The sequence below is a fragment of the Natrix helvetica genome (assembly GCF_964273705.1).
Source record: "Natrix helvetica genome assembly, chromosome: 8".
NCBI lineage: Eukaryota > Metazoa > Chordata > Lepidosauria > Squamata > Natricidae > Natrix > Natrix helvetica.
In genome coordinates, this window is record NC_138559.1 from 8,445,714 (window position 1) to 8,471,229 (window position 25,516).

A 25,516-nucleotide genomic window follows, 5' to 3' on the forward strand; every position below is an offset into this window, starting at 1 on the left:
TGGATTTTATGAAAAGGAGCACGTTTAATGGAGAATTGTGGGACATCGTCCAAGGGAGTGACAGTGGGAAGTCAGTCAGTCAAGAAGGAAGGAAGGAAGGAAGGGAGGGAGGAAGGAAGGAAGGAAGGAAGGGAGGAAGGAAAAAGGGAGGGAGGGGGGAAGGCAGGCAGGAAGGCAGGAAGGCAGGAAGGCAGGAAGGCAGAAAGGAAGGCAGGAAGGAAGAAAGAAAGAAAGAAAGAAAGAAAGAAAGAAAGAAAGGGAGGAAGAAGGGAGGGAGGAAGGAAGGAAAGAAGACAGGAAGGGAGGAAGAAGAAAGGGAGGGAGAGAGGGAGGAAGGCAGGACGGAAGAAATAGAAAGAAAGAAAGAAAGGGTGGGAGGGAGGAAGAAGAAAAGGAGGAAGGGAGGAAGGAATGAAGGAAAGAAGGCAAGGTGGAAGGGAGGAAGAGAGGGAGAGAGGAAGAAGAAAGGGAGGGAAGGCGGGCAGGCAGGAGGCAGGAAGGGAGCGAGGGACGAAGGAAGGATGGAAGGAAGGCAGGAGGGAAGGGAGGGACGGAGGGAGGAAGAAGAAAGGGAGGGAAGGCGGGCAGGCAGGAGGCAGGAAGGGAGCGAGGGACGAAGGAAGGATGGAAGGAAGGCAGGAGGGAAGGGAGGGACGGAGGGACGGAGGGAAGGAAGAAGAAAGGGAGGGAGGAAATAAGGAAGGAAGAAGAAAGGGAGGGAGGGAGGGGGATAAAGGAAGGAAGGAAGGAAGGAAGGAAGGAAGGAAGGAAGGAAGGAAGGAAGGAAGGAAGGAAGGAAGGAAGGGCAAAGATGCCAGTTCCATTGTTTGGGACTGAGAGAGCAGAAGAGTCATAGGGGAAAGTATCTTGAAATGTTCTTTGGTCCCCCCCAAAACCTTGCTGGGGGATTCTTCTCTTCCTGGAAGCACCACTTAGGTTAACTGAGGACGTTGTTGGAATGGCACAGATGCCCGGATTTTGGAATCCAGAGGAAGAGACCTCAGGGAACCATTTTTTTAATGCATCACTTACATGCCTTTTCCTTCAGTGGTTTCATTTTGAATTTAATCAGGTTAGGCTGCAGCTCTTCATTGTATGGATTACACAATCCTGCTTATTGCTTTACAGTGCAATATGGAAGGGGATGAGAGCCAGTTGGTGCAGTGGTTAGAGGAAGCAGGCCAGAAACTGGGAGATCGGACTTCTAGGTGACCAGGGGCAGTTCTGCTTCATCACTGGCGGTTTTCAAGAAGTGACTGGACAGCCATTTGTCTGAAATGGTGGAGGGTCTCCTGCTTAAGCAGGGGGTTGGACTAGATGACCTCCAGGGTCCCCTTTCAACTCTGATATTTTATTCTATATTCTCTCTCAGCCCTCTTGGGGGAAAAGGCAAAAGTCTTGCCAAGAAAATTGTAGGGATTTGTCTAGGCCAGGGGTGTCCAAACTTGGAAACTTTAAGACTTGTGGACTTCAACTCCCAGAATTCCCCAGCCAGCTGGCTGGGGAATTCTGGGAGTTGAAGTCCACAAGTCTTAAAGTTCCCAAGTTTGGACACCCCTGGTCTAGGCAGTTGCTAGGATTCAAGACTCATACAAAAGCAAAAAAAGAGGGAGGGAGGGAAAGAAGGAGAGAGAGAGAGAGCAAGCAAGCAAGCTTGAAAGAAAGAAAGAAAGAGAGAGAGAGACAGAGATGAAGGAAGGAAGGAAGGAGAGAGAAAGAGAGAGAGAGAAAGAGAAAGAAAGAAAAAGAAAGAAAGAAAGATGGAGGGAGGGAGGGAGGGGGGTGAGAGAGAGAGAGAGAAAGAAAGAAAGAAAGAGGGAAGGAGGGGGAGGAAGGGGGAGGGAGGGGGAGAGAGAGAAAGCAAGCGAGCAAGCTAGAAAGAAATAAAAAAGGAAAGAGAGAGAGAGACAGAGACAGAGAGAGAGGAAGGAAGAAATGAAAGGAAGGGAGGAGGGAGGGAGGGAGGAAGGTCATAACTCTGTTGTGGGAGGCATCAAATATTTTCAAACTAACCCTGGAAAGAATGGGATAATTTGATGCGTCTATAAAAATGTTCATTACTGTGGAATCTGTATTGGCAGGAACTTAAATCCTCTGGAAGCATTTTAATTTATAACCATCCTTTTAGTCTTCTATAGTCTTTTTCCCCCCTGCATCAGAAGAATATGTCTCCCCACTGGAAGTCATTTGTGGAGGCACCAATATCATGTCTAGCATCTGTTACGCATTACATTGTAAGTCAGAGTTGTAAAAAAAACGGAGCGGCTGGGGTAAATGAGGGAACGCTTTGTATTTACACTGAAATTAAGATTACAGTGAAGTTGATAATTTCAGGAACAGAAATTACAAGGCTTCAATGCCGCAGGGTAATGCCATGCCTAGTTCAAGGATAGCGCAGCACGATAATGAACGCTGAATTCAACTTTTCAAAATCTCCCTTTTTTTAAAAAAAAAAACCTACCCTAGTAGATTTGAAGTGAATGTTCATAATTAAGAATGGAAACTGGCTTTTCCTGAACTGTATAGGCAGAGACAATTTTTCAAAAAGACAGTGGATCCATGATCTTAGGTAAAGATAAAAGATTCCCCTCGCATAATTGTGATAGTCGTTCCCGACTCTAGGGGGCGGTGCTCCTCTCCGTTTCAAAGCTGAAGAGCCAGCACTGTCCAAAGACGTCTCTGTGGTCATGTGACCAGCATGACTAAACGGCAAAGACGCACGGAACGCTGTTCCTTTCCCACCAAAGGTGGTCCCTATTTTCTACTTGCATTTTTTACATGCTTTTAAACTGCTAGGTTGGCAGAAGCTGGGACAAGTAACGGGAGCTCACTCCGTTAGGCGGTGCTAGGGATTCGAACCGCCAAACTGCCAACCTTTCTGACAGACAAGCTCAGTGTCTTATCCACCGAGCCACCACTTCCCTACTAATTAAGAATGGAAACTAGTTTTTCCTGAACTGTATGAGCACAGACCACTGTTTTTTTTTAAAAGACAGTAGATCCATCATCTTAACTCTAGCCCCCAAAAAGGGGCACCTGGTTTTCAGAATCGCAGACAGCCCCGTATCTCATTCACTCTCAACCCTGACCTGTTGCATTCTGAAGTTCTTGGCAGCCTTTTTGCAGCGTGGAGCATAATCTTCAAGGCAGAGGAGGAGGGGGCAGGAAATAACAAAGGACCCTGCTCCATGGAAGCCAGTAAACACAGCTGCACTCCAGGCGTCTTGGGAGGACATCCCATTTCGCTGGCTACGTTTGCCTCCCAAACCTCCGTTGTTGTTTTTTCCCCCCAAGGAAGTTGATAGCATATGCTTGTCTGTGTCTGACTTAACGTGGCCAGAGGCTAAATGTGCATTTTTCCCCCCTTGCATTTCGGAAAGGACTCACCTCAATCGGCAGAGAGGGTGATGGGCATCGGGCTGAAGATGGTGTGAGGGGTTTCTTGGCCTGTAATGGGCAAATTAAAACCTCAGTGAAAAGAATGTGGAGTTAGAGAGGATTCATATTTGGGACAATCAGAATAGAGCTAGGAGGGACCTTGGAGGTCTTCTAGTCTGACCCCCTGCTCAAGCAGGAGACCCGGTACCATTTCAGACAAGTGACTGTCCAGTCTCTTTTTAAAAAACACCCATGGTTCTTGGAGGCAAGCTCTTCCACTGGTTAATTGTCCTCACTGTTAGGAAGTTTCTCCTGAGTTCCAGGTTGCTTCTCCCCTTGATTAGTTTTCATCCATTGCTTCTTGTCCTGCCTTCAGGTGCTTTGGAGAATAAGTTGACCTCTTTCTCTTTGTGGCAACCTCTCAAATCCTGGAATATTGCTATCATGTTCCCCCTAGTCCGTCTTTTCCCTAGATTAGCCAAACCCAATTCCTGAAGCTGCTCTTCATGTTATTGTCTCCACGCCTTTCATCGTCTTAGTTGCTCTTCTTTGCACTTTTTCCAAAGTCTCAACATATTTTTGTAATGTGGTGACAATTAATCATGTGGGACAATGGTCCTTGGGCTTGAATTAGGAGGATGCAAAACAGGATGGGCCTTCCCACTCCAGAGGCCAATTTTCCATATGCTGTTGCAACTATTGTTCAACATCTGCTTTCCCTTATATTCAGTTTGAGCTCAGAAACTTCTGACCACGTGTGGCATCGTTTAATGTTTCTCGAGGTCAATGAGATTTACTTGCAAGAAACATGCATGATTTCCCTATTTCAATATTCCACTGTACTTCCATTGGTTGCTGATACACAAGACCTAGTTCTGACATTACCATATTTTTCAGAGTATAAGACGCACTGGAGTATAAGATGCACCAAGATTTTGAAGAGGCAAATAAAAAAAAAAAAGGGTTTTGCACTCTGCGGATCTCCCTGTATGTGTTTATATGTATGTGTATATGTATTGTATGTATATGTATATTTGTATGGGTTTTTATTGTACGCCGCCCCGAGTCCTTTTGGAGAGGGAGCGGCTAACAAATTAAATTTATTCTATTCTATTCTATTCCCCAAAATGGCCCATTTTTTCGTGAAAACGGTCCCCTTTTTTGTCAAAAAAAAAAGGGGAATGCATAGCCTTTAGGAGGCTTATAGAGTGCTCCTGGGGACTGGGGGGGCATAAATGAGCAAAAAACTGCCCGTATTTCATTCATTTCTGCCCTCCCCAGCCCCCAAGAGCACTCTGGAAACCTCCTAAAGTCTATTTATGGCCATTTTGGTGAAGGGGGCAGGGTTTCGGAAGGTCGAAAATGTTGTATTCAGAGTATAAGACGCACCCAGATTTTCAGCCTCTTTTTTTGAAGGAAAAAGGTGCGTCTTATACTCTGAAAAATACAGTAGTTGGCCCCACTGATTGTTCTATCAATGAACACACTGCCACGAACTAAGCTAGGGGTCTGCATACCACAGTAGGATGATCAAGGATGGACGAATTCCCGGGTTCATAATCAAAAATGCTCCTGGGCTCGTTGTTGGTGGCATCTGCAGATTCCCAATTACTCCTGCAAAAGAAAGATGGGAGACCCTCAATAGCACTTAGCACTTAAACTTATATACCGCTTTACAGTGCTTCACAGCCTTCTCTAAGCAGTCTACAGAGTCAGCCTCTTGCCCCCAACAATCTGTCCTCGTTTTACCCACCTCGGAAGCATGGAAGGCTGAGTCAACCTTGAGCCAGTCAGGATCGAACTCCTGGCAGTGAGCAGAGTTAGCCTGCAATTCTATATTCTAACCACTGGGTCAAGTGGGAGGGAGGGAGGGAGGGAGGGAGGGAGGGAGGGAGGGAGGGAGGGAGGAAGGATGGACAACAGCAATAGCACTTAGACTTATATACCACTTCACAGTGCTTCACAGCCCGCTCTAAGCGGTCTACAGAGTCAGCCTCTTGCCCCCAACAATCTGTCCTCGTTTCACCCACCTCGGAAGGATGGAAGGCTGAGTCAACCTTGAGCCAGTCAGGATCGAACTCCTGGCAGTGAGCAGAGTTAACCTGCAATTCTATATTTTAACCACTGGGCCAAGTGGGAGGGAGGGAGGGAGGGAGGGAGGGAGGAAGGACGGATGACAGCAATAGCACTTAGACTTATATACCGCTTCACAGTGCTTCACAGCCCACTCTAAGCGGTCTACAGACTCAGTCTCTTGCCCCCAACAATCTGTCCTTGTTTCACCCACCTCGGAAGCATGGAAGGCTGAGTCAACCTTGAGCCTGGTGAGATTCGAACTGCTGAACTGCAGCTAGCAGTCAGCTGAAGTAGCCTGCAGTACTGCATTCTAACCACTGCACCACCTCAGCTTTTAGTACTCTGCATGAAGTGCCTTGTCTCCCTTTGGCCCCAATAACTTCCTGTCTTGTATTTGCAAAGATCCACGTTAGCAGAGACTGTCCGCAGCATGAAAGGATTGTTGCAATAGTCTAGAAGGGCATTTCTGTGCCTTAACAGTTACGTTCCCTCCCTACGTATCCTCTGGGAGTATCAGTACACCCACATTCCTTGGTAAATGTTGCGTGTTGTGAAATGATAAAGCTGCAACCACCACACAGGGACCTCCCATTGTCACCTGATAGCACTTCAAACACAAGCAAAGTGGTGCACATATTCAGCTGAAAACTGTGGGGATAACAGCAAGGGCACATTTATACATTTTACAGATAAATCCGTTTCATGTTTAAAATCTCACATCTCCCTCTAGTGTCACAGTTGGGCACTGGAATAGGCATGGATTCAAACTGATGAATTATTCCAAGAATGGACTGATTTTAGACTTGCAGGGTCTAATTAGTTTTTCAGTCCATTGTCCAGAGCCAGATGCAAAACACTAATTCAGTAAAGATGACACCGAATTTGGGGACAAGGATGGCTCCAATATTTCAGGGGGCACTTAGTTTACTTTCCTCAAATCTTGTTGAATGCTTCCCAAATGCTCCACACTTCCCTAAAATATTTCAGTCTCAGATTCACTTGCACTAAAGTCCCACTGACTGAAATGGACCTCACTTCTGAATAATTGCACGGGGTTGCGTTGCAAATAAGCTTACATTTGTAAAGTAGATATACCAAGAAAGTGCATAATCTCATATCTTTATATCTGTTGTGGCCCGCCAGCAGCCAGCAGAGCTGGTGGCAGACCAGACAGTGAGAAGGTTGGGGAGAAATATGGGCCAGTCCTGGAGTCTGGGGAAGGCTCTGATGAGGGCTCTGCATTGGAGGCAGAAATGGGGCCATCCGACAGTTATCAGAGCAGTGGGGCAGAAGAACAGCTGGAGCCTGTTCCTGATATGTGCATGTGCAAAGCTGCCAGGAGAAGGGAACAGCTAAGGAACAAGGGTCGACTAGGGAGTAAGGCCACAGGTGGACGATGAATGGCCCCTCCCAGAGGGAATAAAGAGGAGCAAAAGGGGAGGGGAGTTTCCAGGAGACAATTAGTTCATTCCATTAGGGTGAAGATCTGTTCCTGACTTCTTGCCAAGTAATTGCTGCTACAGCATGGCATTTGGAAGATATCAGCCTGGCAGCTCTCCAAGCCTGATAAAGGTCTGTAGCTATGAAATCTCATGAAAGACAGTTGGCCGGGACTTTGCTGGAGAGGAATTCCCTTTAACCTAAATAAAAGAGGTCTTTATCAGGATGAGGAGTTGGCTTTGTGCTTTTGGGAAGCCTAGGTCAGAACAATATTCAACCCCAGATTTATTTCTGATGTTCATATGGCTTTTTCTGTCCTTCTGTATGTTGGTGGCTTGCCATCCATCACAGGGGAAGACTCACATCTTCCATGTTTCTACTCACCAATCCAAGCTATTTTTTTGGCGGGAGGAACTGCTTGAGGTCATCCGTGGAGGTTGGTTCTTTTTCATCAGCTCTGGAGGGTCGTGATCTGGAGGAGACAAAACTGTCACTGGGTGCGACGGACAATCCTTATTTCTTAGCACTAAAACCCCACAAGTTGCTGTTATGATGCCATTCCTGGGAAATCCTTTATTCAACGTACAACGGTCAAACATTTCCCAAATAGAGAGCTAGGGAGCATGTTCAAAAGCAGAAAAACAATATGTACCTCTTGATTTGTAGGGATCCCAATCCAGATCTGATTCTGAAAGAGAAGAGAGAGGTCCATGGGAGGTGGGCTCTATATTTGAGAGGACTAAAGCTAATGGATTCCCTACCCTACTTTCTTTCATGGTTTACAAATTTGCAGTGCTGTGAGCAGAAAGAAATGGCTGGGTTTAAAAACCCTGCGAAGCTCCAAATTAAATTAATCTCCCAAAGGACTATTAGGTTGGAGAAATCTGGTGGGATCTATTTAGAGCAGGGGTGTCCAAACTTGGGAACTTTAAGACTTGTGGACTTCAACTCCCAGAATTCCCCAGCCAGCCATGCTGGGAGCCAATTCTGGGAGTTGAAGTCCACAAGTCTTAAAGTTCCCAAGTTTGGACACCCCTGATTTAGAGTGTTAGCCAGAAAGGAAAAAAGGAATCACGAGAGGCCTAAACCAGCTATTAGCCATGGCCCCATCATGGCCTATTAGTTGCTCAAGGATGCCAGTTGCTGATTCCAGTTGCTACTTATGTTAAGTACCAACCAGAGGATACAAAAGTCAGATTATTATTATCAAAGAATGTGGAGGGGAAAAAAGCAAACAAATGGATGGTCAGCTTAATCAAGATATGAGCTAGGGAAGACTGAAGCCCTGGGTAAGATGTAAATCAAGGAATGTAGCAGGAAGATCACAGATTCTCACCTTAACAGTTTGAGAGTTATGATTTATTTTGACTTAAACCAACCAGTGTGTTGATGTTCAGCCAAAGGTTTATTTCAAAGCCGAAAGGCCAGCACTGTCCAAAGAAGTCTCCGTGGTCATGTGGCTGGCATGACTAAATGCTGAAGGGACATGGAACACTGTTATCTTCCCACCAAAGGTGGTTCCTATTTTTCTACTTTCTATGTGCTTTCGAACTGATAGGTTGGCAGAAGCTGGGACAAGTAACGGGAGCTCACTCCCTTATGCAGTGCTAGGGATTCGAACCGCCGAACCGCCGACCTTTCTGATAGACAAGCTCAGTGTCTTAGCCACTGAGCCACCACATCTGTGTGTGTGTGTGTGTGTGTGTGTGTGTGTGTGTAGCATCCCCATGGTCACATGATCGGCATTCAAACACTTGGCAAATGACTCATATTTATGACGCATGCAGTGTCCTGGGGTTACGTGATCCCCTTTTGCGACCTTTTGACAAGCAAAGTCTATCTGTTAAGTGGGGAAGCCAGATTCACTTAACAGCCGTGTTACTAACTTAACACTTGCAGTGGTTCACTTAACAACTGTGGCAAGGAAGGTTGTAAAATGAGGCAAAACTCACTTAACAAAGGTCTCACTAAACAACAACAGACATTCTGGGCTCCATTGCGGTCGTCAGTCAAGAACTACCTGTGCCCAGGGGCATGCGCACGCTGGAAAATGAACTTCTGGTTTCCAGCACGCACATGCGCACCGGCTAGTAAGTCTTCTGGTTACTGCTGGCCGGCACTCATGCTCACGCCAGAAAACGGAAGACCAACTCTTCCGGTTTCCGGCACTGCTGCACGCACAAAGGCCAGCATGTGCGCTAGAAACCCAGAAGAGGAATGGATAATGCCGCGCATGCCAGGCAACATGGCTCTGCGTGCGACTTCAGGCATGGGTGCCATAGGTTCGCCATCACAGCTCTAGGGAGACAATGCCTAGGTTATGGTTTCTAAAGCCACTTCCTCACTATTGAATTAAAGTGTAACCCATATCTCTATGCAACTTCAGGATACAAAGACATAATCAAATTAGTATCCACACTGCAGATTCCTGGCCTTTTCTGCATCTGATCCTCTGTCAAATCTTATATGCTTTATTGCCCTGAAATAGATGAAAGAGTTGCAGAGAAGAGCAACAAAGATGATAAGGGACCTGGAAGTTAAATCTTATGATGAATGATTGAGGGAATTAGGTATGTCTAGCTCTAGCATATCAAAGAAAAGGACTGGGAGGGGGCACATGAGAACTGTCTTCCAATATTAGACTTCATAGACTTCAACGGATCATTAGAACGGCAGAAAAAACAATGGCTACCAACCTGCCTTCCATTGAGGACCTGTATGTTGCACGAGGCAAAGAGAGGGTTGTGAAAATATCTACAGACCCCTCCCATCCTGGACATAAAATGGTTCAACTTGTACCCTCAAAACAAGGCTATAGAGCACTGCACACTAGAACAACTAGACACAAGGACAGTTTTTCCCCGAATGCCATCATTCTACTTAACAACTAATTCCCACAACACTGTCAATAATTTACCAAGAATGTATTACGATTCTTCTTCTCCGCCTTCCTAGTATCTAACACTCCCCACTTATGACTATAACCATGTTGCTTGTATCTTTCAATTTATATTGCTTTTATTGTTTACTAGTATGATTTGATAGCTTATTAGTAACCTTGACTATCACTAAGTGTTGTATCTTTTTATTCTTGATTAATGTATTTTATTCTCCTTATGTACACTGAGAGCCAAAGACAAATTTCTTGTGTGTGGTCAATCACATTTGGCCAATAAAGAATTCTGTTCTATTCTGATCTGTTCTGTTTCTGTTCCATCACCTCCCCTCCCCTCCCCTCCCCTCCCATTCCTATTCCATTTTCTACTCTACTCTACTCCATTCCATTTTCTATTCTATTCTATTCTATTCTATTCCATTCTATTCCATTCTATTCCATTCTATTCCATTCTATTCCATTCTATTCCATTCTATTCCATTCTATTCTATTCTATTCTATTCTATTCCATTCCTATTTGATTTTCTACTCTACTCTACTCCATTCCATTTTCTATTCCATTCCATTCCATTCCATTTTCTATTCTGTTCTGTTCTGTTCTGTTCTATTCTATTCTATTCTATTCTATTCTATTCCATTCCATTCTATTCCATTCCATTCTATTCTATTCCATTCCTATTCGATTTTCTACTCTACTCCATTCCATTTTCTATTCCATTCCATTCCATTCCATTTTCTATTCTATTCTGTTCTGTTCTGTTCTGTTCTATTCTATTCCATTCTATTCCATTCTATTCCATTCTATTCCATTCTATTCCATTCTATTCCATTCTATTCCATTCTATTCCATTCTATTCCATTCTATTCTATTCTATTCCATTCTATTCCATTCTATTCTATTCCATTTCTATTTGATTTTCTACTCTACTCCATTCCATTTTCTATTCTATTCTATTCTGTTCCATTCCATTCCATTCCATTCCGTTCCATTCCGTTCCGTTCCATTCCATTCTATTCTATTCTATTCCATTCCATTCCATTCCATTCTCTTCTGTTCTGTTCTATTCCATTCCATTCCATTCCATTCCATTCTATTCTATTCTATTCCATTCCATTCCATTCCATTCCATTCTATTCTATTCTGTTCTGTTCTATTCCATTCTATTCCATTCCTATTTGATTTTCTACTCTACTCCATTCCATTTTCTATTCTATTCTATTCTATTCTATTCTATTCCATTCCATTCCATTTTCTATTCCATTTTCTAGTCTACTCTACTCTACTCCATTCCATTTTCTGTTCTGTTCTATTCTATTCTATTCTATTCTATTCTATTCTATTCTATTCTATTCTATTATTCCATTCCATTCCATTCTATTCTCTTTACCTGCCTTAAATTGGGGCGGGGGGTGTTGAACTCAAAGACCCCCGAAAACAAGATGGAACAATATGAGATTCAAGAGGAAAAGACTATTTTTGTCCTGGTACATAATGTGAAGAAATCATGTGGTTTAATGTGTGAACCAGGAATGAAATGAGGTAAACATCATGCAGGGGAGAAAATGGAAAATATCAGGGTGTTGCTACACTACTTTAAACTGCAAATGGAGAGAGATTCTAAAATGATTAAAATTGGTTTCGGATCTAAATTACTGTTTCTCAACCTTTCAAATAAGTGGACCAACTCCCAGAATTCCACAGCTGGCTATTCTGGGGGTTGATACACTGATCTAAATTAGCCGTAGTGGTGCAGTGATTAGAAGGCAGTACTGCAGGCTAATTCTGCTGTCTGCCGACTGCTGGCAGTTTGATTCTCACCGGCTCAAGGTTGACTCAGCCTTCCATCCTTCCGAGGTGAGTAAAATGAGGACTCAGATTGTTGGGGGCAAGAGTCTCACTCTGTAGACTGCTTAAAGAATACTGTAAAGCACTGTGAAGCGGTATATAAGTCTAAATGCTATTGCTATTGCTAAATTAAGAGGATGCTTCGAAAAAGCCCATACCTGATAGAATGTGCAGAAATGGATAGATTAACACTTAAAATTAAGGAGAAGGAAGAAACGGAGTACTTTTTAACATGGGATTTGTTTTATCGATGGCTAACTGGCAGAAACAGAAGTTAGACATTTAAAAGCATAAGAGAATGATTAATTACATCAGGAAGGTTCGCTAAAATGGATAAGCAATTGCTATTTTATTGCGTGAACATTATTAATGTTATGAACATTATTGTTACTATTATTATTTCTTAAAATTAACTGTCTCCGGGCAACACACTGTTTATGTAGGTATTTTTTAATGTTTAATAAACAAAATTTTAAAACTAGAAAAAAAGAGATAGCCCATACCTGGAAGTTTACTGTGGATTTGCTGGAACATGCTGCGGTACCAGTCCTTGGGACTGTCTACACTCTGCAATACAAAAGAAACGTATAAAACCAGTAGCAGGAAAGGAAAGAGGGAACAAAAATACACATACCGTGAAGGACTAGGCAACATCTTTGCATGGAATTCAACAAGCCTGTAACATGACGGAAAAGTAAATTTCTCTCAGGAGTGCAGGAAGACTTTGGCGCAGTGGTTAGAATGCAGTATTGCAGGCTGACTCTGCCCACTGCCAGCAGTTCGATTCTGACCAGCTCAAGGTTGACTTAGCATTTCATCCTTCCGAGGTCTGTAAAATGAGGATCCAGATTGCTGGGGAACAATACACTGACTCTGTAAACCGCTTAGAGAGGGCTGTTAAAGCACTGTGAAGCAGTATATAAGTCTAAATGCTATTGCTAATAGGCAATGTACAGACTACAAGGAATCTTGCTTTTTTTGTCTCTATGCACAGAGCAAAAATAGGCAAGTAAAGGATGAACGTAGAGGCTATAACTCAGTGGTGGAATTCAGCCAGTTCGCACCTATTGTTAATTTTCTAAGCAGTTTGGAGAACCGGTTGTTGGAAGAAATCTCCTTTTGTTTTTTTCTACTTTACAGGGCTAATCCTGTAAGGAAGGCAGGAAGGAAACATTCTGGTGTTGTTTCCAGACTAATCTTGATTGCCTTGCTTACAGAAACTGCCTCTCCGATTAACCCTTATTATATTGTAACAGCTAAGGCAAAGAGCCCATTGGCGTGAGTGACATTGAGTTGGCCATGCCCACCCAGTCACATGACCACCGAGCCACACCTACCCAACTGGTCATTAGGGCAGAGAACCAGTTGTTAAATTATTTGAATCCCACCCCTGGCTATAAAGTAGACGTTATACAAATGTAAAGTGTCTTGCAAACTGGAGCCCTTTGAGCTTCCTTCTTTGCTACAAAGCTAGTAAGGGAACAAGAGCTTTGATGCAAATGCCAAATCTATGATCAAGGCTAAGGGACTTAGAAAGAGAGAAATTCCACTGGGGAGTCATGGCGAATGGGCAAGACCACTCACTCTTAAGATGTAAGGAACTGCATCTACATGGAGGGAAGCATGCAGTGGAGTACCCCAAGGCTCTGTTTTAGGCCCAGTACTCTTCAACATCTTCATCAATGATTTGGATGAGGGAATAAATGGGGAACTCATCAAATTTGCAGATGACACCAAGCTGGCAGGAATAGCCAACACTCCAGAAGACAGGCTTAAGATACAGAAGGATCTTGACAAACTTGAACATTGGGCACTATCTAATAAAATGACATTCAATGGTGAAAAGAGTAAGGTTCTACATTTAGGCAACAAAAATGAAATGCACAGGTACAGTATAGGTGATACCTTGCTCAGTAGTAGTAACTGTGAAAGGGATCTTGGAGTCCTAGTGGACAACCATTTAAATATGAGCCAGCAGTGTGCAGCAGCTGCCAAAAAAGCCAACACAGTTCTAGGCTGCATCAACAGAGGGATAGAATCAAGATCACGTGAAGTGTTAATACCACTTTATAATGCCTTGGTAAGGCCACACTTGGAATACGGCATTCAGTTCTGGTCGCCACGATGTAAAAAAGATGTGGAGACTCTAGAAAGAGTGCAGAGAAGAGCAACAAAGATGATTAGGGGACTGGAGACTAAAACATATGAAGAACGGTTGCAGGAACTGGGTATGTTTAGCTTAAGAGAAAGAAGGACTAGGGGAGACATGATAGCAGTGTTCTAATATCTCAGGGGTTGCCACAAAGAAGAGGGAGTCAAGCTATTCTTCAAAGCACCGGAGGGTAGAACAAGAAGCAATGGGTGGAAACTAATCAAGGAGAGAAGCAACTTAGAACTGAGGAGAAATTTCCTGACAGTTAGAACAATTAATCAGCGGAACAACTTGCCTCCAGAAGTTGTGAATGCCCCAACACTGGAAGTCTTTAAGAAGATGTTGGATAGCCATCTGTCTGAAACGGTATAGGGTTTCCTGCCTAGGCAGGGGGTTGGACTAGAAGACCTCCAAGGTCCCTTCCAATTCTACTATTGTATTATTGTAAGATTGGCTTTCAATGTGTAAACTGCAGTTTTATATTAACTTAGCATTCAATTTTTTTCACTCTATTAACCCAGCGTTAGATTTTTATGCCAACTCTTTGCAAGGAAAGTATTTTTATGTCAATGAGACCACAGAAACCATTCGATGTCTATGTTCTATAAAATGTTCTATAGATGGCATCTACTGCCCGCGAGACTAGCAAAAATACCATCAAGCTTATCCTCAAAGTGTTGGAAGTGTGAGAAAGCACATGGAACGTATTACCACACATGGTGGACATGCGAGGCAGCCAAAAAATATTGGGTAAAAATTAAAAACTGGCTGGAAACCATAACAGGAAAGCAAATAGATTGGAAACCTGAGACTTTCTTATAAGGCATCACGATGACAAAATACAATAAAGAGACCTTATATTTAATCTTACATATTATCACAGCAGCTAGAATAGCAATCGCGGAGGGATGGAAGAATAATATGATGCCAAATGAGGATGAAATAATACGAAAGATTCTAGAATGGGTTGAGATGGGCAAGCTAAACAAAGAAATCCAAAGGAAGAGATGGAGTATTATTTAATATGGGGAAAATGGCACAGGTGGTTGGAGGATAGAAAGTTTAGAAACAGAAATTAGCGATAATAGTAATAGATAATAGATAATAGAAAGATAAGAGTTACAAATCTAGGAAAAATGTCATGCTAGTAGAGGAATAACAAAGTCTGTCCGATGTAAATAGCCAAACATAGATGGATAAGTGAAAGAGAATGAAATAAGAGGGTTAAAAATGTGAAACTGAAATGTAGTGAGAGGGAAAATAGTGTATGTAAAGATGTACCGATTGACAGCTGCTACAAGAAAGAACATGATATACCATATTTTTCAGACTATAAGACGCACCAGAGTATAAGACGCACCAAGATTTTGAAGAGGCAAATTTTTAAAAAAGGTTTTTGCACGCTGAAAACCTCCCAAAAACGGCCTGGTTTTTTTTCCAAAAAAGGGGGCATGAATAGTCTTTAGGAGGCTTGTACAGTGCTCCTGGGGGATGGCAAAAACGAGCAAAAACGGGCTCATTTTTTGTCCAAAAAAGGGGCATGCATTGCCTTTAGGAGGCTTATATAGTGCTCCTGGGGGCTGGGGGGGCAGAATTGAGTAAAAAATGGCCCATTTTTCCCTCATTTCTGCCCTCCCCACCCCCCAGGAGCACTCTAAAGGCCTCCTAAAGGCAATGCATGGTCATTTTGGTAAAGGGGGCAGGATTTTGGGGGGCCAAAAATGCTGTATTCAGTGTATAAGACGCACCCAGATTTTCCGCCTCTTTTTTGAGGGAAAAAGGTGCATCTTATACTCTGAAAAATACGGTATATATAAAAAAAGAAACCACTTGATGTCAGAACGATGTTTGGATAAGTTGAAATCCTGGGTGTCAAACCTACAGCCTTCCAGACATCATTGAACTACAAATCTCAGCAGCTTCAAGCGTGAGCCAATGGTAAAAGATGCTGAGAGTGGTAATTCATGGACATCGGGAAAGGCACACTTCTTCTCTCATTTCTGCACAGATGGCTCTCATCCATTTGCCAAATCAGCCCCAGGTTTTCATGGTTTGGGAATTAACCCAAGAGGTCCTCAACCTGTGACAGCTTGGCAGTGGATTGTATTTTTAAGATGGAGAGGGGTGGGATTCTTTAGAAATAAAAGGAAATAAAAAGGCCAGAACTTATCCTTTCCAGTAGCCAACACCTAGATAAGCAGGGATTAACACCAGACAAACAATCAAGCAGAAACAGTAGCTTAATCAAAGGAGACAAACAGATCAAGCAAACAATCAGGCAGTAAACAATAGTTAAGGGACTACGGAGGAGTAAACTATGCCCCCACCAACCCTGACAGGGCAAACAACTGTATATAAACAGGGAGCAAACCCCACACTCACTAGCGCTGATGTGTTGGATAATGAAATGTTTGCAAGCAGACAACCTGGCTCAGAGAGTCCCAATGGCCTTACAACCCTGTGCTGCAAATAGACTCTTCTATTGGTACCCAAAAATATATGCATCGCACCATTTTGACCAATTAGATGCAGAGGACTTTATATATTGAGAACAATCTATACTCTGGATAGTATTGACTGCAGTATCAAACAGGAATGTTATTTGTTGAAAATGAAGGGGAAAGCATTACATTAAGAAGCGGTGGCTCAGTGGTTAAAATGCTGAGCTTGTCGATCAGAATGATCAGCAGTTCATCAGTTCGAATCCCTAGTGCCGCGTAATGGAGTGAGCTCCCGTTACTTGTCCCAGCTTCTGCCAACCTAGCAGTTCAAAAGCACGTAAGAAATGCAAGTAGAAAAATAGGGACCACCTTTTGGGGGAAGGTGTTTAGTCATGCCGGCCACATGACCATTGAGACGTCTTCGGACAGCGCTGGTTCTTAGGCTTTGAAACGGAGATGAGCACCACCCCCTAGAGTCAGGAACGACTAGCACATATGTGCGAGGGGAACCTTTACTTCACGTTTAGGGTTTATGAACACCAACTGGCCACGGCTAACTTGCCAGGGGACAATTTAACAACTCAGTTTAATGATTGAAAATAAATAATGTGTTAATTTTTGTCATTCACATTTCATTCTGCCCCTCCTTTTGCATCCTTTGTTTAATGATTCTATTTCACCATTTCTTTGATGTTAAAGTAACTCTTGTCCCAAAACAAATTGCCCTGCAACTAGTTGGCTGTGGAGGGTTGGCCATGGTGAATTGTTGTAGACCCCACTCTGAATTCATGACTGTGATTAGCAGTTCTACCCTGAGCTCCATATACTGAAGAAGGATACTGAAAAGTAGAGTTTTCCATCCTGTTTACAGTTCCTCCAAGAACTCACCGATCGAGAGGCAAGGGGCATCCCAGACTCGTCCACTGGCCCGATCCCATCGTACTTCACCCAACGTTTCTCCTTCCTCTTGCCATCTTTTGTCCATGTCGCTGAGCAGCCAGGTGGTGCTAGGCCATTCACAGTCGCGTAATTGACTGAACCAGCCAAGTAAGGAGAATGAGCAGGTTCACTTTTCAGTGGTCTAATTTCTTTAGCAGGCCAGGTTGGGTACCAATTATTCGCTGCCAAGAGATACAGGCAGATCACAATGAGAAGGAGATTTAATTGAGCTTTACATCCTATACCTGTCTCCGTTGACTCTACTAATGCTACCTTTAGAACAATGACAGGGCTGAAGCTCTTAGACAAAAACTACATTATTTGGCAATTTTATGTGGGTTGGCTTTAAACATCATTTAAAATAGCCTGAATTATTAGGGGAAAAGATTATGTGGTACGTGGAGTAGCCTAAATAAGTTCTACTAACTATTTCTGATGGGGCAGGTGGTTCTATGCTGCACACCACTGACAAGCAAATATAGATTGTGGTAATAATTAGTGTCATGATTTCCAAGGGCAGGCAATCTTCAATTTACGACCACAATTGAGCCCAGAATTTCTGTTGCTAAGTGAGACAGTGAATTTTTCCACATTTGATGACTTTTCCTGCCACGGTTAAGTAAATCAGCTTCAGTTGTTAAGTTAGTCTGACGGTTTTTAAGTGAATCTGGCTTCCCTCAGATTGACAACTTTAGAGGACTCACAATACTCAGATAAATAGGCAGTCCTCGACTTACGACCACAACTGAGCCCAAAATTTCTGTTGCTAAGTGAGACAGTGGTGGTTAAGGGAATTTTGCCTCATTTTATGAGCTATCTTGCCACCGTTGCTAAGTGAATTGACTGCATTTGTCCAGTTAGTAACACAGTTGTTAAGGGAATCTGTTAAGTTCCCTATTGACTTTGCTTTGTCAGAAGGTCGCAAAAGGGGATCAGATAAACCCGGGGGAATGCAGTCGTCATAAGTCTGAGTCTGTTGCCAAGTGTCTGAATTTTAAACACATGATCACGGCAATGTTTGTTTGTTTGTTTTATTGGATTTATATGCCGCCCTTCTCCCAAAGGACTCAATATTAAAAAACACACATCCCAAAAGTTAAAAAGAAATTAGATACATATCCAAAAAACAAACCCAATTTATAGGACAATAACATTTAAAAAATGAGATAAAATTAAGGTTCGCCCGGTCATTAAGGGTAACAAATGCTCATAACCACTGGTGGGATTCAGGCGGTTCGCACCTATTCGGGAGAACCGGTTGTTAACTTTCTAAGCAGTTGGGAGAACCGGTAGCGGGAAGAAATCTCCTTTTGTTTTTCTCCACTTTACAGGGCTAATCCTGTAAGGAAGGCAGGAAGGAAACATTCTGGTGTTGTTTCTAGCCTCATCTTGATTGCCCTGCTTACAGAAACTGCCTCTCCGGTTAACCCTTATTGCAGTGGTGAAATCTATTTTTTTTTGCCACCGGTTCTGTGGGCGTGGCTTGGTGGTGGGGGTCATATGACTGGGTGGGCGTGACCAAGTTTTTTTTCATTTTTCAAAGCATTTTTTCCTACCTATTCACCCGAATTGGCAGGAAAAAAATTCTTTAAAAACTGGGGGGGGGGGAGGTTCTGACAATCGCACAGCTCACAGCTGATCAGCGTGATCGTCGAAACCTTTTTTCCCCACTTTTTAAAGCATTTTTTTACTACCGGTTCCAGCAAATAGGTAGTAAATAATTCTTTTAAAAGTGAAAAAAAAAGGTTCTGTGACAATCAGCTGTGCCTGTGCGATCATCGGGACCTTCCCCCCCCCCCCACTTTTTAAAGTTTTTTTTTTTTTTACTATCAGTTTGGGCGAACCTTAGCATTTTTTGCTACCGGCTCTAGCAAACCGGTCAGAACCAGTAGCATTTCACCCCTGCCTTATTGCATTGTAACAGCTAAGTCGAAGCGCCCATCGATGTGAGTGATGTTGAGTTGGCCACGCCCACCCGGTCACATGACCACCGAGCTACGCCTACCCAGCTAGTCATTAGGGCAGAGAACTGGTTGTTAAAATTATTTGAATCCCACCCCTAATCATAAGTCACTTTTTACAGTGCCGTTATAACTTTGAACAGTTATACTATATGAACTGTTGTAAGTCGAGGACTAACTGTAGTGTATATTTCATGTCCTTTCCATTAAAAGAACCCCCAGTGTTAGCATTTGCTCTGTTTCCATCCTCATCAAGAATGCATTGGAGAGATCAAAATTTTATCCCATCTAATTACTAGTTTATTACTAGGTTTAAAAATAGTTTCTATCCTTGGGCTGTCAGACTCTTAAACACAACCACAATCACTCCACACGCACATGTGGAAACATATGGATAGTTTTTCTTTCTTTTCTTTCTTTTTTCCTTTCCCCTAATTACTTGCATTGGGATTATTCTTTATACTATTTACGTTGTTTGTATTTGTTCTCATGAATTGCACCAGTGAGGCTAAAACCAATTTCATTGCATTTATTGTGTACAACAATAATAAAAGCTATACTAGACTATACTCCCTAAGAGGAAGGCAGGAACGATAGAGAGAGAATGGGAGGGTTGGCTTTAGACACGCTGCTGAATTTAAACACGGTCTTTTACTCAAAGCTCTGCTGTCAAAAATGGACCATCAAAGGCTCTCAACTCTTCCCCCTGGCAGGAGGAACAGAAAGCTAACTGAGCTTTAGAAGTGGGTCTAAAGTTGTATTTAAACTTAAAAGATCAAGCACAAACGGATAACAGGAAGATAAGGCAGCGACTTACAAAGTGTTCTGTGCCGCTTGCCAAGGAAATCTATTATCACAACCCATTCTTGGCTGCAGTATTACCTGAACTCTGCTGAGTTGCTTTCCATGGCTGGGATATCCCGTTGTACACTCGGCGGGGAGTTGTATCATGGAATTCAAAATTTAGGGTATTGGACCCACAATTGCGAATCACCGGAACCTATATATAGGAGAGATAAAAGAACAGCATCCATTAGTATGCAACTTTTGCTCTCTTTCGAAAACCTCTCCATTGTGAAAATGGGAACAGATTTCTCATTGCTCAATAGGGCATTACAGGAACATTGCTAATCACAATCTGAGGCACACCTTCTGCCCATATTGTGTATATCTTTTACACTAGGAAAGTTCATTGGGCTGAGGACTGGTTGTTGTTGTTAGTTGCGAAGTTGTGTCCGACCCATTGCGACCCCATGGACAACGTTCCTCCAGGCCTTCCTGTCCTCTCCCATCCTCTGGAGTCCATTTATGCCAGGGGTGTCCAAACTTGGGAACTTTAAGACTTGTGGACTTCAACTCCCAGAATTCCCCAGCTGGCTGGGGAATTCTGGGAGTTGAAGTCCACAAGTCTTAAAGTTCCCAAGTTTGGACACCCCTGATTTATGCTCACATCAACTGCTTCAGTGACTCCATCCAGCCCCCTCATTCTCTGTCATCCCCTTCTTCTTTTGCCCTCAATCGTTCCCAGCATTGGGCTCCTTATCAGTGAGGACTGGTAAAATGCTTTTATTCTTATCATTTTGGGAGAGTGAACATTTACTCCACTATCTTTTGTTTTCTTTTCTTTTTGCCTCCCACACTTCAGAACAATAAGGCCTTAATTCAAATTTACCAGTGTAAGTCTTACTAAAAACTTACTAAAATACTATTATGTCGCATTACTTTATTAGTTTCTCATTCTGGATCCCAATAAAGTGAGCTGTATGATAACCGAAGGGAATGTTTAGACGTTTATAGTGTGGACAAAGCACATGTTAATTTTCAATTCTTTATGAAGGCAATTTTCCTCCATAGAATAGAATAGAATAGAATAGAATAACAGAGTTGGAAGGGACCTTAGAGGTCTTCTACTCCAACCCCCTGCTCAGGCAGGAAACCCTACACCACTTCAGACAAACTTTCAGTGTTGGAGCATTTACCACTTCTGGAGACAAGTTGTTCCACTGATTAATTGTTCTAAGTGTCAGGAAATTTCTCCTTAGTTCTAAGTTGCTTCTCTCCTGGATTAGTTTCCAGCCATTGCTTCTTCTTCTACCCTCAGGTGCCTTGGAGAATAGTTTGACTCCCTCTTCTTTGGGGCAACCCCTGAGATATTGGAAGACTGCTATCATGTCACCCCTAGTCCTTCTTTTCATTAAACTAGACATAAACAGCTCCTGCAACCGTTCTTCATATGTTTTAGTCTCCCATCCCCTGATCATCTTGGTTGCTCTTCTCTGCGCTCTTTCTAGAGTCTCTTCTTTTTTTACGTCATGGCAACCAAAACTGTATGCAGTATTCCAAGTGTGGCCTTATCAAGGCATTATAAAGTGGTATTAACACAAGGCCCTTTGATCTTTCCGAATAGATTTATATTGTTTGCCTTGCAAATTATTTTATCAATCCCAACTGGTGAAAGCCCAGCTCTATTGTATTACAGATTTCTGCCTAATTTTCTCTATTGTTTTCCTTGGAATCAGCAAGCCACAGCCCCTGAATGTTGCAATGGAGGAACTAAGAAAAAACCAAGAGTGAGCAAATATACAACTTCCTCTGCACATTTTTGTGCTGTGAAGACTAATTTAAGCAAGTACAGAGTAGCTTGTTCTACGGGGGAGTGGGGGACAATTTTAATTAAACGTTATCCTCAGAGCTGATAGTAGAAATATGTAAAAATGCATAATTAATTTAGTTTGACTCTTAAGCTTGATCTAATCTGCCCTCTTATTCTGTTTCCCCACCCCCTTAGTTTTGATAGGGGGAAAACACATTATTTTTTATATCCCACCTTTATTACTTTCACAAATAACTCAGTCAGTGAACATATCCAACACACCTTCCTTGCTCCATTCCACAACTCTGTGACATGGGTCGAACTGAGAATGACTGGTTCAAAGTCACCCAACAGGCATCCGTGGCTAAAGTGGGACTTGAACTCATGGTCTTTTGCTTTCTAGCCCTCTTAACTACTAGACCAACCTGGCTCACATCTTTTCATATATGGGGAGGAGAAAGACTCAGCAGATCCAATGAATGAAAAGAGCTGGTATTATAAAGCCAATCATGTCCTCCCTGTCTGCCTTTTCTCATCAAACTTCCAGAATTCAGAAGAGAACTAAAAAGCCTTAGTAAGACCACACCTAGAATACTGCATCCAGTTTTGGTCACCACACTATAAAAAAGATGTTGAGACTCTAGAAAAAGGGCAGAGAAGAGCAACCAGGATGATTAGGGGACTGGAGACTAAAACATATGAAGAATGATTGCAGGAACTGGGCATGGCTAGTCTAGTGAAGAGAAGGACCAGGGAGACATCACAGCAGTCTTCCAATATTTGAGGGCTGCCACAGAGAAGAAGGGGTCAAGTTATTTTCCAAAGCATCCAAAGGCCAGACAAGGAATAATGGATGGAAACTCATCAAGGAGAGATTCAACTTGGAAATAAGGAGGTACTTTCTGACAGTGAGAACAATCAACCCATGGAACAGAAGTTGCCTTCAGAAGTCGTGGGAGCTTCAACACTTGAGACTTTCAAGAAGAGACTGGACTGCCATTTGTCAGAAACGGTGTAGGGTCTCCTGCTTGATTGGGGGGTTGGACTAGATGACCTATAAGGTCCCTTCCAATTCTGTTAATCTGTTAAATCTGTTAATAGATTTGGAAGGGACATTTAGTCCAACCCCCTGCCCAAGCAAGAGACCCTACAGTTCAGTCTCTTCTTGAAAGCTTCCAGTGATGAAGCTCCCACAACTTCTGAAGGCAAATTCTGTTCCATGGGTTGATTGCTCTGTCAGAAAATTCCTCCTTATTTCTAGGCTGAATCTTAGTCAATCTAATGAATAAAAAGTCATCAGTAAATTAAATCAAACTGGGTAAAAAGTACAGTTTAAGCAAATTCTCTGAATTTATCCAAGCCTAGCTCAATCAATATTTCTGGCTGGTTGTTGGGAAAATAAAAGAGTGCTTTGTACAACTTTACTTCCCAGAAACTAGTCTATGAATCTAAAACATTTTAAAAAGATGATTTACAGAAAACAATTTGGTTTAGTGAAACAAAAAAAAGGCCTTTTGCTGGGAGGAAATGGGGAGATGACAAAATGTATATGATGATGTATGTGAGATGATTTTTACCCACTTGCATCAGGTTTCACACGACATTATTACATAACCATGGCAATGGTAAGATGACATGCACCATGGTTTTGATAATGTCACAGCTTGTTTGGAACACTTAAATAGAATAGAATAACAGCGTTGGAAGGGACCTTGGAGGTCTTTTAGTTCAACCCCCTGCTTAGGCAGGAAAGCCTACACCACAAGACAAATGGATATCCAACATCTTCTTAAAAACTTCCAGCGTTAGAGCATTCACAACTTCTGGAGGCAAGTTGTTCCACTGATTAATTGTTCTGTCAGAAAGTTTCTTCTCACTTCTAAGTTGCTTCTCTCCTTGATTAGTTTCCACCCATTGCTTCTTGTTCTACCCTCAGGTGCCTTGGAGAATAGTTTGACTCCCTCTTCTTTGTGGCAACCCCTGAGATATTGAAACTCTGCTATCATGTCTCCCCTAGTCCTTCTTTCTCTTAAGCTAGACATGCCCAGTTCCTGCAACCGTTCCTCATATGTTTTAGTCTCCAGTCCCCTAATCATCTTTGTTGCTCTTCTCTGCACTCTTTCTAGAGTCTCCACATCTTTTTTACATCGTGGCAACCAAAACTGGATGCAGTATTCCAAGTGTGGCCTTATCAAGGCATTATAAAGTGGTATTAACACTTCATGTGATCTTGATTGTATCCCTCTGAATGCAGGGCTGACCTTCTTGGAGAACAAGCAATCTCTACAAGTAACTCATAAGCTCCCACTCTTCCCATCGGCTTGGCTCAAGGAAGGCAGACTCACTCTGTAATACTTGGTGCTCCATTTACTCTGTGGGGTGGACGTGGCCCGCGGAGAGGTGAGACTCCCACTATGGATAGAGGGGCTCTTCTGGAGGTATGAGGGGATGAAGTCATCCAGCCTAAGTCCCGGGGTTTCCACGGAGACTCCGGCCCTGGAGTGATGTGGAGGAGATGTGAAACTGGACCCTCGCGAGGCAGGTAAAGGATGTCCTCCACCATCCTGAAAATGCTGCTCAGCAGGTGGCAAACCCTGAAGGGAGTGGAGGGAAAGAAAGAAGTTCAAGATTTGAATTGGGCATTGAGTTAAAACCAGAAATATTTTTAAAATGTTTTTAATTGAGCATATTTCATCATTTACACCACATTTTCAATCTTTACAGTGCTCTGGTATCAGTAACACTCATAATTATATAATGGTTATTTCATTTTTCGTCTTTTCCATTTATATACATCGCTGTTCTATATATTATCTATTATGTAATATATCAATATTTATATGTCTATAGCTTTACATTATATCAATATTCACACACACACACACATTGTTTTTTATGTTTTGTCAAAGCACCTGGTATGCCCAAATATGGCAGGGAGCATACTGCTTTCCCTTCATTTATTTATTAGCAAAAATGCAACACAAAACACAACACAAATACATACACACACTCATCTTAATATAACTCTTAAATAACCTTTACCTATAATCTTTACATCTATTCTGTAGCCATTTGTCCCAAATCATATAATATTCCATTTCTCCTCTGTCTTTTAATTCCATAGTTAACCTGTCAATCTCTGCACACTCAAGCACCTTTTTTTAATCACCATACCCTCGTATGGAGTGTTGTCTTGTTTCTAGTTTTGTGCATATGCAATTTGGGCTGCAGTTGTTATATGAAGTATAATGTATGGAATTTTCTTACATAATTTTTCTTTTATTATGCCTAGTAGGAATAATTCTAAAAACCAGAAATATTTTTGCTGGGGCTTTTACCCAAAACTTATAATAAAGAGAACACCTATTTAATTATTCATGTATTAATTAGTATTAATTAATTATTAATTAATTAAGTATTAATTCATGTATTAATGCAGCTAGAATTGTATTTGCACAACATTGGAAAACTGAAGAGAGTCCTACTGATGAGAAGGTGATTAGGAAAATATTAGAAAGTGCAGAAATGAACAGATTAACATTAGCAATTAAGGAGAAAGAACAAACTGAATATTACATGATATGGGAATTATTTTACCAATGATTGGAGAATAAAAGGGGAAACTGGAAATAAAAGAAGAAGATTAAAGAAGAATAGAAAAGATGTTATGATAAAGGCATAAATAAAATCATAACTGTTGGTATTATGATGATGAGGATAATCTCGCTTAATGTTATTGTGTTTTCATTAGAAGATATGTTAAGAGGGAAAATGAATAAGTTAATAAGGTTCAA

General features: G+C 42.2%; 1 protein-coding gene across 3 annotated transcripts in view; it reads right to left on the reverse strand.

Moving 5' to 3' along the window:
• SORBS3 (sorbin and SH3 domain containing 3) overlaps positions 1-25,516 on the reverse strand; it is a 97,203-nt gene that overhangs the window by 39,001 nt on the left and 32,686 nt on the right. For all 3 annotated transcript variants that reach the window (XM_081960752.1, XM_081960753.1, XM_081960754.1), the window contains exons 3-10: positions 24,068-24,316; positions 20,012-20,129; positions 17,118-17,350; positions 12,140-12,203; positions 7,547-7,582; positions 7,279-7,366; positions 4,896-4,992; positions 3,388-3,447 (exon numbers count right to left, since the gene is read on the reverse strand). In XM_081960752.1, coding sequence (XP_081816878.1) covers positions 3,388-3,447; positions 4,896-4,992; positions 7,279-7,366; positions 7,547-7,582; positions 12,140-12,203; positions 17,118-17,350; positions 20,012-20,129; positions 24,068-24,316 — 945 coding nt within the window. The remainder of the gene's footprint in view (positions 1-3,387; positions 3,448-4,895; positions 4,993-7,278; positions 7,367-7,546; positions 7,583-12,139; positions 12,204-17,117; positions 17,351-20,011; positions 20,130-24,067; positions 24,317-25,516) is intronic.